This window comes from Saimiri boliviensis, chromosome 15 (assembly GCF_048565385.1).
Source record: "Saimiri boliviensis isolate mSaiBol1 chromosome 15, mSaiBol1.pri, whole genome shotgun sequence".
Classification (NCBI taxonomy): domain Eukaryota; kingdom Metazoa; phylum Chordata; class Mammalia; order Primates; family Cebidae; genus Saimiri; species Saimiri boliviensis.
This window is the reverse complement of record NC_133463.1, coordinates 56,832,977-56,851,891: the sequence shown is the minus strand read 5'-3', so window position 1 is coordinate 56,851,891 and position 18,915 is coordinate 56,832,977. Positions and strand designations below refer to the sequence as shown.

At 43.4% G+C, this 18,915-nt stretch overlaps 1 protein-coding gene across 1 annotated transcript; it reads left to right on the top strand.

Annotated features, from left to right (window-relative positions):
- The first annotated feature begins 248 nt into the window (after positions 1-248).
- Positions 249-8,543, top strand: LOC141581475 (syncytin-1-like). The gene is made up of 2 exons (XM_074387040.1): positions 249-443; positions 6,125-8,543. The coding sequence occupies exon 2, from the start codon at positions 6,130-6,132 to the stop codon at positions 7,855-7,857; it is 1,728 nt and encodes a 575-aa protein (XP_074243141.1). The 5' UTR covers positions 249-443; positions 6,125-6,129; the 3' UTR covers positions 7,858-8,543.
- Positions 8,544-18,915: the final 10,372 nt, after the last annotated feature.

Here is an 18,915-nt window from a genome sequence, read left to right as displayed (position 1 = left end):
GGACCTGATCACGCACAGAACATGCATGGCTGCACCAATGGGGTAGCTGATCATGAGCTAAACACTCGTCTCCCAGCCTATCAGAACTACTTCCCCTTTCCCCTCTCTACCCTCTCCCCTCCCTATATAAGGAACCCATTTTGAAATAAACTTTGCAGCTTGATCAGAACTTTTGTCTTGCTGCCATTCTTCGCGCCTCTTGTCCCATCCCTTTCTCATCCACGACAGGCTTGCTCGGGTTCCTGTTTGTTGCTCTGCGGGACAGAGCAAGTGGCGCCCAGACGTGGGGCTCGATGCCGGCCTCCGTGGACCGCCGTCCCCTGTAACCGGTTCCCTGCACGGCCGTCCCGATTAACCGATTCCCCGCACGGAGCACCGCGGACCACCCGACCGCGAGCCGACTCCTGGAGTTCGTTCCTCATTTCGACGGCGGCATTACTCAGGTAAGACCCAATCATGGGACAAGCATCTTCACACAGTGAAAATGATCTCTTTATAAGTCAGTTAAAGGAATCTCTCAAGGTGCGTAGAATTCGGGTTCGCAAGAAAGACCTTGTCTCCTTTTTTAGTTTCATTTTTAAAACATGTCCATGGTTCCCCCAGGAAGGGTCTATTGACTCCTGTGTTTGGGGACGTGTTGGTGATTGTCTGAACGACTATTACCGTGTTTTTGGTCCTGAGACTATTCCGATCACCACTTTTAATTATTATAATTTAATAAGGGACGTCCTTACTAATCAGGGCGACTCCCCTGACATTCAACGCCTCTGCAAGGAGGGTCACAAAATTCTTATTAGCCACTCCCGACCTCCATCTAGACAAGCCCCTGTAACAATTACCACCTCTGAAAAGGCCTCCTCTCGCCCTCCCTCTAGGGCCCCTTCTACCTGCCCCTCGGTTGCAATTGACATTGGTTCAGATGATACAGGGCAGTCTTCACTGTACCCCAACCTTGCAACCCTTACGGACCCCCCCATTCAAAGTCCTCATTCTCGGGCGCATACTCCGCCCCAACATTTGCCCTTGCTTGCTAATTCTAAAACCTTGCATAACTCGGGTAGTCAGGATGATCAACTAAATCCCGCCGATCAAGCAGATCTGGAAGAGGCAGCTGCCCAATATAACAACCCTGATTGGCCCCAATTAACTAACACCCCGGCATTGCCACCTTTCCGGCCACCGCCCTATGTTCCTACAGCAGTGCCCCCAGTGGCAGTTGCGGCTCCTGTTTTGCATGCCCCTACTTCAGGCGTTCCTGGTTCCCCCACGGCCCCAAACTTGCCCGGTGTAGCCCTAGCCAAACCCTCCGGTCCCATTGATGAGACTGTTTCTCTTCTTGATGGGGTTAAAACCTTAGTCACAAAACTGTCCGATTTGGCCCTTCTACCTCCCGCGGGAGTTATGGCTTTTCCCGTTACCAGAAGTCAGGGACAGGTCAGCTCCAATACCATGGGCCGAGGGTCTCCTCACCCTGACACGCACACCATCCCTGAGGAGGAGGAAGCAGATTCCGGAGAATCTGACTCAGAGGATGAGGAGGAGGAAAGCTCAGAGCCCACCGAGCCTACCTACACCCATTCCTATAAGCGGCTAAATCTAAAGACCATAGAAAAAATTAAAACTGCTGTTGCTAACTATGGTCCTACTGCCCCCTTTACCGTGGCCCTTGTAGAGAGTCTTAGTGAAAGATGGCTTACCCCTAGTGATTAGTTTTTCTTGTCTCGTGCTGCGCTGAGCGGAGGGGACAATATCCTTTGGAAGTCTGAGTATGAGGATATTTCCAAACAGTTTGCAGAGCGCAACGCGCGTAAGGCCTCCTCCAAAGGATGGACCCTTAAAAAATTCCTGGGCGCCAGCCCTTATCAGAACAATGACAAACAGGCCCAATTCCCCCCAGGGCTTTTAACCCAGATTCAGTCCGCAGGCCTAAAAGCCTGGAAGCGACTCCCTCAAAAGGGAGCGGCTACTACTTCCCTTGCAAAGATTAGACAAGGCCCCGATAAGTCATACAGTGATTTTGTAAGCCGCCTCCAGGAGACGGCAGATCGCCTTTTTGGCTCCGGGGAAAGTGAGAGCTCCTTTGTAAAACACCTAGCCTATGAAAACGCTAACCCCGCTTGCCAAAGTGCAATTCGGCCTTTTAGGCAGAAGGAGCTTTGCGACTATGTTCGCCTCTGCTCTGGTATTGGCTCTGCCCATGCTGTTGGCCTAGCCATAGGAGCTGCCCTCCAAAATCTTGCCCCCGCGCAACTGCCTGGAGCCCAGGCCCGCCTTTGCTATAATTGTCACCAACCCGGCCATCTTTCAAGAAACTGCCCCCAAAAAATACAACCACCTACTCAACTCCCAACTCAACCTAATGCCCCACAGGCTAGCCTTATAAAAAATTTAGGTCCCACAACAAAATGTCCTCGCTGCAAAAAAGGATTTCACTGGGCTTCAGAATGCCGTTCTCGATTAGACATTAATGGACAACCCATTATTAGGCAGGGAAACTTGAACAGGGGCCAGCCCCAGGGCCCCACTACCGGGATGAACTCCGGGGCTTCACAGTTCACCCCCCAATACCGCCAGCCAACCCCTGCCCTCCCAGTAATCAACCATGCCGCTACGTCACAGACCTCTGGCGAGCAACAGCGGGCAGTGCAGGACTGGACCTCTGTACCACCACCGACACAATACTAACCACCCAAAATAGCCCTCTGATACTTCCAGTTGGAATATATGGACCCTTACCACCCCAGACATTCGGCCTCATATTAGGCAGAGCCAGCTCTACCCTCCAAGGGATCCAAGTTCTGCCCGGCATATTAGACAATGATTTTGAGGGAGAAATCCATATCATTCTCTCTACAACTAAAGATTTAGTCACCATCCCAAAGGGCACCAGACTAGCTCAAATAGTCATTCTCCCCCTCCAACAAATTAACTCCAATTTCCATAAGCCCTACCGCGGGGCTAGTGCCCCTGGGTCTTCTGATGTCTACTGGGTTCAACAAATTTCTCAACAGCGGCCTACCCTGAAACTTAAATTAAATGGTAAGCTCTTTTCTGGCATTCTTGATACAGGGGCCGATGCCACCGTTATATCTTACACTCACTGGCCGAGGAACTGGCCGTTAACAACCGTTGCTACTCACCTGCGCGGTATTGGCCAGGCCACCAACCCCCAACAAAGTGCTCAAATGCTTAAGTGGGAGGACTCTGAAGGCAATAATGGTCACATTACCCCTTATGTCCTCCCCAATCTGCCAGTCAATCTCTGGGGAAGGGACATCCTCTCTCAAATGAAACTTGTCATGTGCAGTCCCAACGATACTGTCATGACCCAAATGCTAAGCCAGGGGTATCTCCCCGGCCAAGGGTTGGGAAAAAATAATCAAGGAATCACCCAGCCCATTACTATTACCCCCAAAAAAGACAAAACAGGCCTAGGATTCCACCAAAATTTACCGTAGCGGCCATTAACATTCCTGTACCCCACGCTGACAAAATCTCCTGGAAAATTACAGACCCTGTGTGGGTTGATCAGTGGCCACTTACATATGAAAAAACCCTCGCTGCCATTGCGTTAGTACAGGAACAGCTCGCAGCAGGACATGTTGAACCTACAAATTCTCCATGGAACACTCCTATATTTATCATTAAGAAAAAATCAGGTAGCTGGCGTCTTTTACAGGATCTAAGAGCCGTTAATAAGGTAATGGTCCCCATGGGAGCCCTTCAGCCTGGTCTTCCTTCTCCTGTAGCCATTCCCCTAAACTATCACAAAATTGTTATTGACCTTAAGGATTGTTTCTTTACCATCCCCTTACACCCTGAAGACAGACCTTACTTTGCCTTTAGCGTCCCTCAAATCAACTTCCAAAGTCCTATGCCTCGTTATCAGTGGAAGGTTCTGCCACAGGGCATGGCCAACAGTCCCACACTGTGCCAAAAATTTGTTGCTGCCGCCATTGCCCCAGTAAGATCCCAGTGGCCAGAGGCCTATATCCTCCATTATATGGATGACATCCTTCTTGCTTGTGATAGCGCCGAGGCAGCCAAGGCCTGCTATGCTCACATTATATCCTGTCTTACCTCATATGGACTAAAAATTGCTCCAGACAAGGTACAAGTGTCTGAGCCATTTTCTTATTTAGGATTTGAGTTACACCATCAGCAAGTATTTACTCCCCGAGTCTGCTTAAAAACTGATCACTTAAAAACCCTTAACGATTTCCAAAAATTACTCGGGGACATTCAGTGGCTTCGACCCTATTTAAAATTGCCCACCAGTGCCCTTGTTCCCCTTAACAATATTCTAAAAGGCGATCCAAATCCTTTATCGGTTCGAGCACTGACCCCAGAAGCAAAGCAATCTCTAGCCCTCATCAACAAGGCTATCCAAAATCAAAGTGTTCACCAAATTTCGTATAACCTTCCCCTAGTACTCCTCTTGCTCCCAACTCCCCATACACCCACCGCGGTGTTTTGGCAACCAAACGGTACAGACCCTACTAAATACGGAAGCCCCCTCCTTTGGCTCCATCTACCTGCCTCCCCATCAAAAGTCTTACTCACCTACCCCTCGCTCCTCGCCATGTTAATTATTAAGGGTCGGTACACTGGCCGCCAACTGTTTGGCAGGGACCCCCACTCTATAATCATTCCATACACCCAGGACCAATTAACCTGGCTCCTGCAAACCTCTGACGAATGGGCCATTGCATTATCCTCCTTCACAGGAGACATAGACAATCATTACCCCAGTGACCCTGTTATCCAATTTGCCAAGCTTCACCAGTTCATATTCCCCAAGATCACAAAATCTGCCCCAATTCCTCAAGCCACGCTAGTTTTCACTGATGGATCCTCAAACAGAATTGCTGCATACGTTATTGATAATCAACCCGTCTCAATAAAATCCCCCTACCTGTCAGCTCAACTTGTTGAGCTCTATGCTATTCTCCAGGTGTTCACAGTTCTAGCTCACCAACCGTTTAACTTGTACACTGACAGTGCGTATATTGCTCAATCAGTCCCTCTTTTGGAGACAGTCCCCTTTATCAAATCCTCAACCAATGCTACCCCCTTATTTTCTAAACTGCAACAGCTAATTTTAAACAGACAACACCCTTTCTTTATCGGACATCTTCGGGCCCACCTAAATCTTCCAGGACCCCTGGCTGAAGGCAATGCCTTAGCTGATGCTGCCACACAAATTTTCCCCATTATAAGTGACCCAATACATGAGGCTACTCAAGCTCACACCCTACATCACCTCAATGCACACACCCTACGATTACTCTATAAAATTACTAAAGAACAAGCCAGAGATATTGTAAAAGCTTGCAAACAATGTGTCGTAGCCACCCCTGTACCCCATCTTGGCGTGAACCCCCGTGGTTTAGTCCCCAATGCCATTTGGCAAATGGATGTCACTCATTTTACTCCTTTTGGAAAACAGAGGTTTGTTCATGTTACTGTTGACACATTTAGTAGTTTTATCTTAGCCACTCCCCAAACAGGTGAAGCATCAAAAAATGTTATCTCTCATGTTATCCACTGTCTTGCTACCATAGGAAAACCGCACACCATTAAAACAGACAATGGCCCAGGATATACTGGAAAAAACTTCCAAGACTTTTGCCAAAAACTCCAAATCAAACATGTTACTGGTATACCGTACAACCCCCAGGGTCAAGGAGTAGTTGAACGAGCTCATCAAACATTAAAAAATGCCCTAAGTCGCTTAGCCCGCTCCCCCCTTGGGTTTTCTATGCAACAACCCAGAAACCTTCTTAGTCATGCCCTATTTCAACTAAATTTTCTACAGCTTGACAGTCAAGGTCGCTCGGCAGCTGACCGTCTATGGCATCCCCAAACTTCTCAGCAGCATGCTACGGTTATGTGGCGTGACCCTCTCACCAGTGTTTGGAAGGGCCCTGACCCTGTTCTCATATGGGGGCGAGGCTCAGCCTGCATATACGATCAAAAGGAGGATGGCCCCCGCTGGCTCCCTGAGCGACTAATTAGACACATCAATAATCAGACAGCCCCCTTGTGTGACAGGCCAAGTAACCCAAATACAGCCCCAGGGCCAAAAGGCTCGCCCTGAGGAGCTCTTTTTCTCTTCTTCCAGAAAGAATGCTCTGCATCCTCATCCTCCTACTGCACCCACGCCTCTGCCCAGTCACAAAGGGAGGACTTGGAAAGCCATCCGAAGACATTTACACTGCCCTCTTTGGAGCGCCATGTGACTGTAAAGGGGGGACTCAGACCAATAATTACGCCACCCCAACTTACACTCAGGTAACAGATTGTGGGGACAAAAATGCCTATCTTACCTATGACACCAATTGGAATGGAGTATCTTCACCTAAGTGGCTTTGTGTGCGCAAGCCTCCTAGTATACCGGTCATTAATGGCCGCCCAGGCCCGTGCCCAAGCGAGTGCACAAACAACATTAAATCCCAGATGCACTCCTCCTGCTATTCTAGTTTCTCACAGTGTACTCAAGGCAATAATACTTATTTTACTGCCATTCTACAAAGAACAAAGAGCACCTCAGAAACCAGTCCTGTCACCAGCGGCCTACAACCTCATGGGGTCCTCCAGGCCGGATGCGATGGCACGGTTGGAAAATCGGTTTGTTGGAATCAGCAAGCCCCTATTCACGTCTCCGACGGTGGCGGACCCCAAGATGCTGTGAGAGAGCTTTATGTACAAAAACAAATAGAGCTTGTTATTCAAAGCCAATTCCCTAAGTTATCCTACCACCCCCTAGCTCGCTCAAAACCAAGAGGACCTGACATTGATGCGCAAATGCTTGACATTCTGTCAGCCACCCACCAGGCCCTCAATATCTCCAACCCCAGCCTAGCCCAAAATTGCTGGTTATGCTTAAATCAAGGTACCTCCATGCCCCTAGCCTTCCCTGTCAATATATCTAGTTTTAATGCCTCACAAAATAATTGCACCCCCAGCTTACCCTTTAGAGTCCAGCCCATGCCTTCCCAAGTATACCCTTGCTTCTTTAAAGGTGCACAAAACAACAGCTTTGATATTCCGGTTGGCGTTGCCAACTTTGTAAACTGCTCCAGTAGTTCCAACCACAGTGAGGCCCTTTGCCCTGGCCCAGGCCAAGCTTTTGTTTGCGGCAACAACCTCGCCTTTACTGCTCTGCCTGCAAACTGGACAGGGTCATGTGTGTTAGCCGCCCTCTTGCCAAATATAGACATTATTTCTGGTGATGACCCTGTCCCTATCCCTACCTTTGACTATATTGCAGGGCGGCAAAAACGAGCCGTTACACTGATTCCCCTACTAGTAGGATTGGGTGTCTCTACAGCAGTCGCTACCGGTACAGCAGGACTCGGGGTGGCTGTTCAATCTTACACAAAACTTTCCCATCAACTTATTAACGACATCCAAGCCTTGTCTAGCACCATCAATGACTTACAGGACCAACTAGATTCCCTAGCCGAAGTAGTCCTACAAAACAGAAGAGGCTTAGACCTACTCACTGCAGAACAGGGAGGTATCTGTTTGGCTCTACAGGAACGTTGCTGCTTTTATGCCAACAAGTCAGGAATTGTCCAAGATAAAATAAAAAATCTACAAGAAGACCTCGAACAAAGACGCAAGGCACTTGCAGACAATCCCTTCCTCACCGGCCTCAATGGACTTCTCCCTTACCTCCTCCCCTTCCTTGGACCCTTATTCGCTATCATCCTATTCTTTTCCTTTGCCCCCTGGATCCTAAGACGAGTGACAGCATTAATTAAGGATCAGCTTAATTCCATACTGGGAAAGCCTATACAAATCCACTATCACCAACTAGCAACGCGTGATCTAGAATATGGCAGACTGTAGCCGGTTCCCCTCCTACGGGAGCAGCATACCGCTCGACACTATGCTTTACGAAGGTAATGGACACCGCTAGGTGCAAGGCAAGGCACTGCAAGGAGAGGCCTTACTAAGGCTACTGTCGAGTCTCCTGAGAGGTAAGCTGGCTTGCATAGAGGTTGGTACTCGAAAAATCCTCTCCTCCCAAAAAGGTACCTGTAAGCCTGAAAATTAAGGCTCAAGAGGAGCACAGCCTCTACCTCCCCTAGCTGGTTAAGGTCCGCCTCCTCTTTTTTAAAGAAAAAGGGAGGAGATGTTGGGAACCCAGGCTAAGCTGATGCATTTGGAACAAAAGGTTGCATCAGCCCTCCCCGCCAAAAGCATGCCCCGGGCGTGGTGGCGGGCCACCAATGGAGGACCTGATCACGGGCAAGACATGCCTCAGGGCCACCAATGGAGGACCTGATCACGGGCAAGACATGCCTCAGGGCCACCAATGGAGGACCTGATCACGGGCAAGACATGCCTCAGGGCCACCAATAAAGGACCTGATCACGCACAGAACATGCATGGCTGCACCAATGGGGTAGCTGATCATGAGCTAAACACTCGTCTCCCAGCCTATCAGAACTACTTCCCCTTTCCCCTCTCTACCCTCTCCCCTCCCTATATAAGGAACCCATTTTGAAATAAACTTTGCAGCTTGATCAGAACTTTTGTCTTGCTGCCATTCTTCGCGCCTCTTGTCCCATCCCTTTCTCATCCACGACAGGCTTGCTCGGGTTCCTGTTTGTTGCTCTGCGGGACAGAGCAATTAAGGACAAATAGCTAATACATCTGGGACTTAAAACCTAGACGATGGGTTGAGAGGTGCAGCAAACTACCATGGCACATGTATTCCTACCTAACAAATCTGTGCGTTCTGCACATGTATTCTAGAACTTAACATTTTTAAAAATTTTAAAAAAGAAAAAGTGATATCTGCAGGCTTTCGTCCAATTTACAAACTGTTCATTACTTTTTTATGCCTACTCATTTAATTCTAGGGCACATTTGCCTGTCTTCCTGAGACAGCATCATACAAATTTACCCAGATTCACATCTTTGGATTTCTGATTCCATGTTCCACTTGTAGAAATATCTCCCAGGATTCCCATTCCTTGACCATATTCACAAGTCTCTGAGATCATCTTCACTCTCTCACAGTGTTCCCTGGCTGCGAGGGTTTAGTCCTACTATACTTGGAAGTCCTACAAATGACCGTGCTCTACTCACCTGTGCTTAATATTGGTCCTGCCACCTCTATGAACCTGGGACTGCCCACAAATGAATACAGTTTTGAATGATCCCTGTTCTTTAAAGAATGCATACAGTTAGAACGAAATGTTCTGAAGCTCGAACTAGCTAGGTTTGCTGATACTGTGTTATGGTATATGTAGATATGTGTGTGTGTGTGTGTGTGTGTGTGTGTGTGTGTGTGTGTGTGTGAGAGATAAAGGGTTTTTTTTTAACCTAAAGTAAATTTAAATACATAAAATCAAGCCAAAACACCAAATTCAAGTCTGAGGATTTTCGTTTAGTACCTCTTGCAGACCTAACACACAGAAAAATAAGGAGTTAAGATAAAATTATTTCAGCAACAAGTAGCGATGAATCATAACAGTTTGCTTTTCAACTTTGCCTATGCAAGATTCATCATGCATTATATGATTATATTACTGCTAGTTTAACACCTCATCAGCTAAATGCCTACACAGATGATCTGCCCTGCCTCAGTCTAACTAGCATTTTGTTTCAAAGCAAACAAAATCTTCCTAGCAGCACTCTCTCTACTCCCTGAAGTGTAGTGTCCTGAGGCAGGGCAGAGAAAATGGTTATAGCAATGAGGCAGGGATTGTATAGTTACATGTAAGGGCTGAGTCGGTACTAGAAGTTTAGCTACATGGAGAGAGGCCTAATGTTATCGGAGTAGGATGTTGAGAGACCAAGCTGAGTGAGGTCAGAGAATGTCCCAACACCAGAAAGATAATTTTCTGTGCACTCCTTACACGACCATCTCTGGAACTTTCTAAAATGCAGACACCTTGGCCCTAATCTTACATATTTAGAATCTGTAACTCTGTAAAGGAGGCTGGAAATGATTACCAGGTTCTGATTTTAAAAGAAAGTGTGTTTATTGCCCACACAGTCATCAATTTCATTGCACTACAGATTGAATATTTATTATAGGGCAGAAACTATCCTAAGTGTTTATGGGAAAAAAAAAAGTCAAAGCTTGCCTAAAATTATACAACAACCAAAAGTCAAAGCTGAGATTTTAATAATGAAACTCCAAACTCCAAAGTCATTCTCAGGTCCTACTCTACACTACTTTGCAGTGTCTCTGACTCTTGTTGCTCTCACTATTTACACAATTTAATCTTTGGGACCTGGTCAGGCATGGTGTTTCACACCTATAATCCCAGCACTTTGGGAGGCTGAGGTGGGTGGATCACTTGAGGTCAAGACTTTGAGACCAGCCTGGCCAACATGGTGAAATCCCATCTCTACTAAAAATACTAAAAGTAGCTGGCGTGGTGACATGTGCTAGTCTCAGCTACTTGGGAGGCTGAAGCAGCAGAATCGGTTGAATTCAGGAGGTGGAGGTTGCAGTGAGCCGAGATCCCACCACTGCACTCCAGCCTGGGTGACAGAGCAAGATTCCATTTAAAAAAAAAAAGGGATCTTGGAGTCAGAAATACTTCAACAGAAGGCTTAGCTCAACTATTTCTCCAAAAGCACTTGGCCTAAATGTAACCAAAACAAGAGAAAAAGTACATTAGGTCAAAAACCTGTTCAATTCTTTCTCCATGTCAGCTTGCAGTAGGGAAATAGACTTTGACACAAAAATAAGCCCAGGGCTGCTCTCCCAGTAGGATGCTGACATTTCCCTACATTTCCCATAACATTCTAATAGCAGCCACAAAAAAACACTAGAACGAAATGTTCTGAAGCTCGAACTAGCTAGGTTTGCTGATAATGTGTTATGGTATATGTAGGGGTGTGTGTGTGTGTGTGTGTGTGTGTGTGTGTGTGTGTGTTACAAAGGTTTTTTTTTTTTTAACCTAAAGTAAATTTAAATCCATAAAATCAAGGCAAAACACCACAAAGAGCTAAATTTGAAGTAGAATTTGTCATAATTATCTTCTTCAGAATTCTCCAGTTTGGAATGGTTGTTTATCGGTTTGTTTAAATTCGAAACAAATCATATCTAAGCAGATACTAAAGAAAGAGGCTCAACTACTCATAGTGTGGCTATTCAGATTTCAAGGACCCTAAATACATGCACAACCTAAGAGGAGAAGAATTCTTCACCACTACTGCTCCAACCCATGAATATGTATCATGTAAATTGGAAGGTAATCAGGACTTTTTCTCCAGCCATTAATGGGATAAACACACGTGGTGAATTGCCTGAAGAGACGAATGAACGTACAACATGAGAAATGTTGGAACACTTTTGTCCCAAATTTATGCTGCCCTGTGTATCCATCCACTCCTGAAGTGAGATGTCAAGACAAACATGTCAATCTTTCTTGGAAGCTGCAGCAGCAGCCAGCAGCACCATGAGAATCCAACAGTCTAATCTGTTCAGCTTGACCATGAAACAAAGCCTCTGGGACTTCTCCCAGGCCCATGTCCTAAGCCTATCTCCTCTCCATTCTTAATCACATTTCTCCCCTCTGTGAAATAAAAACAAAAACAAAAACAAAAACCTGTCTTTTTGTTCTGCAATGATGAGATGATGATTAATTATTTACTATCTATCTGTCAAAGGAGCATCAACTACTCTAGGGAAAATATTCCAAACTGTTATGAATTTCTATAATATACAGAAATGTGCCCTTCTGCTCTTTTCTTTCTTGGCCAATCGGCAGCTACTGAAAGATTAAGGGCTTCAGAAAATATTGCCCCAAAGCCCCAGCATTCCAAAGATAGGCCGTCAAAACACAAAATATTTCATTTGGTCTTTGGTGTGAATACAAATTCTATCTTATTCTCTTTCTCTCCAGAACACCCAGTGCATGGTGGATCCTATGTCTCTAGAAATAGAACATCCCCAAATGTATCAAGCAGTTGTTTAGAAATTATAAAGAAACCTTTTAATAGATTGAGAGTGTTTATTAAACTTCCCACCATCAGTAAGCTTAGATTCTCATGGGCATAGAATGCTTCCGGAGAATAAGTTGGAGACAGGAGTATCCCCCTTGACTACTGAATGATGTTTCCTCTTTTATAGTCTGACACCCTGCTCTATCAGTGTGATACACAGTGTGGAAGGCTCATAGGGCTTAGAGGCTGTTTGAACATACTTTATGTGTGAGCACAGACTCCAAAAGACACACTGCCTATGCAATTCATGCTTAAATGTTTGTTTGTTTTTAAGAATAGTTTAGATACACGGGAAAATTGAGCAGAAAGTATAGAGCCCCCATATACCCCTGTTGTCACCTGCCTCCCTGCTGTCTCCCACACACACAGTATTCCTCGCTATCAACATCCCAACCAGGGTAGTATATTTGTTACCGTCAATGAACTTACACTGATGTCATTATATCCAAAGTCTATTATTAACATTAGGTTTCACTCTCAATCTCATACATTCTATAGGTTTAGATAAATGTATAATGACATGTACTCCCCAGTATAGTACCAGAATACTTTCACTGCTCTAAAAATCCCCTAGAAAGAAACCTCTCTATTAATCCTCACCAACTCCTGCCAACCACTGATTGTTTTCATGTCTCAATTGTTTTGAATTTTATAGAACATCTCATAGTTGAAGTCATAGAGTATGTAGCTTTTTCAGATTGGCTTCTTAAGTGACATGTCAAATAACATGCTTTTAATGTTCTTCTATTTCTTTTCATGGCCTGATAGCTTATTTCTTTTTAGTGCTGAGTAATATTCCATTGTCTATATGTCCCATGGTTTATTTATTCATTCACCTACTGAAAGACATTTTGGCTGCTTCCAAGTTTTGGCAATTATGAATAAAACAGCTATAAATATCCATGTGAAGGTTTTGGGCAGACATAAGTTTTAACTCGTAAGTACCAAGGACTCTGATTGCTGGATTGTATGGTAAGACTATGTTAAGAAACTGCCACAAAATCTTCCAAAATAGCCCTCATTTCTTTTTTATCTAGGGAAAATTTGTCTTGGGGCTCCAAATTTCTCCTGTTTATTACACCATCATCCTCAAAGAATGCCTCTAAATGGAGGTGGGCCCCTGGCTGGAACACTTCTGATATGGTTAGGCTCTGTCTCCAACCAAATCTTATGCCAAATTGTAATTCCCAGTGTTGAGGAAGAAACCTGCTGGAAGGTGATTGGATTATGAGGCTGAGTTTTCCTCTTCTTGTTACCGTGATAGTGAGCTCTCATGAGATCTGGTTGTGGAGAACCACTTCCCCCTTTGTTCTCTCTCCTGCTCTGCCATGTGAAGAAGGTGCTTGCTTTCCCTTCGCCCTTCTGCCATGATTCTAAGTTTCCTGCGGACTCCTCAGCTGTGCTTTCTGTACAGCCTGCAGAACTGTGAGTCAAGTAAACCTTCTTTCTTTGTAAATTACCCAGTCTCAGCTAGGTCTTTACAGTAGTGTGAGAACAGACTAAAACAACTTCCATTTCCTTCCTTCCTTCTCCCATCTCTGAGCAAGGCCTCTGGAAGAAGATGCCAGCAGTGAACAGTGCACCACAATGAGGTGGTCAAAAATCATATCCAGAAGCTTCCATCATCTGTTTCAAGTCAGGAAGAAGCTGCATCCTAATCACAGTTCAGTCCATGTGTTGTATTTACTGGCAGGAGTTTTTCCTATACCCAAACCAACGTTTCAGGTTGATTTGCAAAAACTCTTCATCGGTTTGCCTGTTGGGCTTTCAGGTAGCTCACCTATTGGTAGCTGGTTATCATCCACCAAGCTCTTTGGGATTTTTCTCAGTTTGAGAAACACTTTGCTCTCATCAGCTAGACAGAATGGTCTGGAGCCAGAAAAAAAACTCCAGTTCACTATCCATGGATGCAAGCCTCCATATGTTCACACATTCTTAATCGAATAAATAAATGGATGAATAGAGTCACTCTCCATCACCATTCACAACACACAGGCATGGATATGTTTTCCCTTTAGAGATTTGCATACATATGAATTCTCTTATTTACTCCAAGAAGCTCCACTGAGCCTGAAAGTCTCATGGACAGGGACAAAGAGATAAATCATTCTCACTTAGACCTGCCTAAGGTTCTGTTAAACACAGATCATTGCCAGAAAATGTCAGCATGTTAATTCCATAGTCTAAAGAGATAAAGGACTAAACTTCGGAGTATTCACAGTAATAATACACTGTAGGTTATAAGGTCCACATCATAATTAGATGCCTCCTGATTACCCACAAATAAAGCAAGATGTAACTCTGGAAATCAGGATGAGTAAATTTTAATTCTTTGGTTGGCCTAGATTGTGAAAATGTAAGGTACAACTATATTTGATGAGAACTGTTTTGAGGCCTATCTTGTTGACATAAGTAAAAAGAGACCTGTATTAAAATTGCATTTGTGTGGCCGGGCGCGGTGGCTCAAGCCTGTAATCCCAGCGCTTTGGGAGGCCGAGGCAGGTGGATCACGAGGTCAAGAGATCGAGACCATACTGGTCAACATGGTGGAACCCGGTCTCTACTAAAAATACAAAAAATCAGCTGGGCATGGTGGCACGTGCCTGTAATCCCAGCTACTTGGGAGGCTGAGGCAGGAGAATTGCCTGAACCCAGGAGGCAGAGGTTACGGTGAGCCGAGATCACACCATTGCACTCCAGCCTGGGTAACAAGAGCAAAACTCTGTCTCAAAAAAAAAAAAAAATTGCATTTGTGAATAACATCTAGAAGATTACAGCACATGGCATCATTCAGGGGCCTAAGAGTAACCATTAGGCACAGTCATACTAGACATTGATGAGAGCTCACTAATGAGTTGCTATGTACAGCTCACAGCAGAGTGCAATAGCCAAGGGCTATAGTGAGGCCATTACCACTCAAGCGAAAAGGTACACAGGAAAGGGTAGGTTACTGGAATCCAAAGAGAGCTGTATATAAAGAGGCTGCTGGACAGAAGTCCTCGACTTCCAGGGACAAAAAAACAGCAACCTATGGCAATAGGTTAGGGAGGAAGCTGGGGAAACAAATACTCAAAAACTCACTCTCCAACCTTCAATACCCTGCCGCTGCTTCTCCTGGTAGAGCCTAAAGGATGACAGAGAGCAATGTGGCCTGTGATAGAGAGGTTAGCCATAAGAAGAAATTGTCTTATTAAGTTGAAATCTACATGCTCTGTTTCTTATTAGCATGATCAAAGCCCCTCACTTTAATATCTAACTGCTTAATTAACCTTTTGGTTTAATCACAAAGGAATGTAACGTTTAACCATAATGCTTTTAATAATCACAAACTTTATGAATCATTTGTTATAGACAGCCATACTCACCCATGTCAATATAAAATGTTTGTTATAAAAAGTTAAAGTTACACATTTAATTTGTAAATATGTTCACCAGCATCACCCTTATAATCAATCCAGCCCTCTGCAAATGAACTCATCCTTTTTGTGGATTCTCTTTTAAGCAGGGGGCTTTCTGGATGGCTGCCTTCTCTAGCTGCAGAAAGAAAAAATCCATCTCACCTCTAAATTCATCTAAATATATCACAAAGTTAATTTGCTTTTTCATACCAGATAATTTCTTATGTCCTGGTTAGAGAGCTTGTCTGTCCTTTGATATTTACATAAGTCATAGCCATAATTACCAGACCTAGAAATAGAAAAAATTCTAAATTACCAAGATTTTATATGCTATATTGTTTCTTACTTATAATCACCCAAATAAAAGCGACTCCAGGCCTCCACAGGATATTCAAAGCAATTACCTGGGGCTGGGGAAACAATAGGAAAATCTGTATGTATATCTCTTCAAAACTTATCTGCAGGTAGGAAATGTCAGTGAAGGGATGAAGTACAGATCCCAAGTGTTAGGTGTGTACTGCTGTTCTCTTTACACTCTACCCTTGGGTTTTACATTAACTTATGATACCACGACTCTGTAAAATTGACTTAATAGCACTTCTTAATATATATTAATCTTGGACTAGGCCTTGAGACAACCCAACCAAATATTATTGGAATCAAGCAACTGTTTTTACACTTTTTTTTATTGCTATTTTCAGTTTTCTTTGTACACTTATATACAACAAAATAAAAAGGAATTTATTCTCCTAAGTAATGTGGCTAAGCAGACAGCTGTGGGTCAGTCCTAGAACCTTTTCTACGGGACTCGCCCTGAGCTTTGATGTCATTCTGCAATGTCTCCTGAATCCAGGGCCTATATCCTAAGTTTTAGGAAAGAGCTAATGGGGGATTTATCAATGCATTTGCCCAAAGTCAGCTGTTATTGAAACCTCATTTTTCTTCCTCCTGCCTTATCTGCACCTGATCCTGTACCAGCTGCCCCAGTCCCTTCTAGGTAGCCAATACTAAACACCAGGCTGCAGCCTTCCATGTCTCTCCTTTTGCTCATAGAATTACATATACACGTGCACAGTCAACATACCTAGGGATAGGAGATTGTCTTACAAAAATTATTTTCATATTTCTCTAAATCTATAATTTCACACATAGAAATCTTCTTTCTCAAGAGAACTGACAGATTTAACTCATTCTTTGGTCACATATACATATTTGATGCATTTAGTCTTAAATTCTACCCCATCTAATGATACTGCCATTCTGCCTTTCTGTTTGCCTTTGTCTAGCTTCTCTTGTCTTTTTAAATTTTCTTCATAATTTTCAGTGTTTCATCACTGACTATATCTGGGTTTTGTTTTTTGTTTTTTGTTTTTTTCTTAAAAAAAAAAAAAGCCTCTCAGTTTCAATTTTTCAATAAGAGAATTTGGCCAAGGCATATTTAACATAACTTTTTTAATACTTGGTTTTATTCTTTACATCTTACTGTTTACCACTCCTTTACTTTGTTGTTGCTTCTTCTTCATTATTGCTTACACTAATTTTTTTTCTTGCTTTTGGTGTTTTGCTATTTATTCCTTCTTTTCCTTGGATTTAATATGAAATTCTGTACTCTTCCACTCTATGAGTATTTACTTTCTCTTTTCCAACTTCTTACATCTCATCTCTCTCGTTTGATACGAAACCAAAATAACAACTATTTTCCCAACTGAGATGTGCTATTTCCCCACTGTGGTGTTTTTCTTCTTCCTCCTCCTTCCTTTTTCCTTCTTCCTCCTTCCTTCCTCCTTCCTTCTTCCTTCCTTCTTCCTTCCATCTTCCTTCTTCCTTCCTTCTCCTTCTCCTTCTTCTTCAGAAGGCCACTAAGAGACTTTTCTTTCTCTATTCTCCCTCTGGTGATGCACTCTTTAGAATGCGCATCCGTCCTAAGTTTTGGTGAACATTTAGTAACTGCAGTTTTTCCTTTCTGTATGTCCATCCTGTTTCAACAATTTGTATTTAGCATTTAAAACATGCATTCCTTATTATCTTATCACTACTATTTATTTATAAACATTTTGTATCCCCTTGGTTATGTATTTTTAGGTACATTTTATACATTTTAAAGTTTATTGCTTGCTATTCTTTTTTCTATTTATAGTCACCTATGTGGAAGTTTCTTCTTTTATTTATTTTTGAGACAAGGTCTTGCTCTGTTACTCAGGCTGTATTGTACAGCACAATCAAGGCTCACTGTATCCTGAACTTCCCAGGCTCAAGTGATCATCCCACCGCAGCCTCCCCAGTAACTGGAACCACAGGCATGTGCCACCACACCCAGCCTGGAGTTTTCTTTTGATGAAAGCTCTTTTATCTTTTGTATCTTTGGGGTATATACATGACACATTCTCCGAATTCTCACAAATCCACAAATATCTTTCTTTTCCTTTAGCAGATGAATTATATCCACATTCCCAGCTTGTAGCCCTCTCCTCCTACTGGTCTACAGCCAGTTGGTCTGCCATCTCTTTGCTTCCAGAATTCTAATCTCATGTTTTTCCATTGAAGGTAGCTTATTATTGTTATTATTTTGCCTCTTTGGAAACTTTCAAGATTTTCTCTTTGCATCTTTCACCTTTACAAAAATTTTATAGGCCTATTCTTCACATTTCGTAGCTTTTTCTATTATCTTTTACATTTTCCTGAATTTGTTCTAATTACATGGTAAGGACTATCCCAAACTAAAATTTTTTCTAATTTATTTTTTGCTTATCCTATTCTTTCTGCGTGTTACCACACTCTTTCTATTCTCTTCTCATGCTTCTTAAATGAGAAATATGCAATTAATGTCTTCACTTTCATCCACTGTCCAGTACGTGGTAAGTGCGAACTGTTTCTCATGTGCTCTTCCAGGGGCTAGGGATTCAGTTATACATTTTAAAAAGATGAAAATGCTTGCCCTTATGAAACTTGCTGTTTTCCTTTCATTATCCCCATTCACTCTTCTACCTAATGAAATCTGCTTTCACCCATCTCCCCAAGCAGGGCTAATCTAGCAAAGATGAGAAAGAACTGTAATTGCCAAACTCATGGCTACTGAAGATTTCTGTGTCACTTGACACTTTTCTTAATGTCTTATTTCAACATGTCCCTTTTTAATTGTATATGTTTGAGGTATACAACATGTTTTGGATACATACACAGCAGAAACTTCCATAGTCATTGTGTGTGTGTGTGTGTGTGTGTGTGTGTGTGGTAAGAGCACCTAAAATCTATTGTCATGTCAAATTTTAAATATGCAATACAATATTACTAACTATATTCCTCATGTTGTACATTTGCATCTATCAGGATGCTTTTCATTTCAAACAAAAAAAAAATCAAATAAAATTGGTCTAAACAATAACAACATATAAGGTAGTGTAAATGAAATTCACAGATAAGGCAGAGGTCAGAGCTGATAGGTAGCTTGTCCAAGGACTTGTTTTTGTTCCTTCTATTCCCCGTCTCTGGTGTCAGTTTTATCCTATGTTACATTTCCAAACTTCACATTAACATG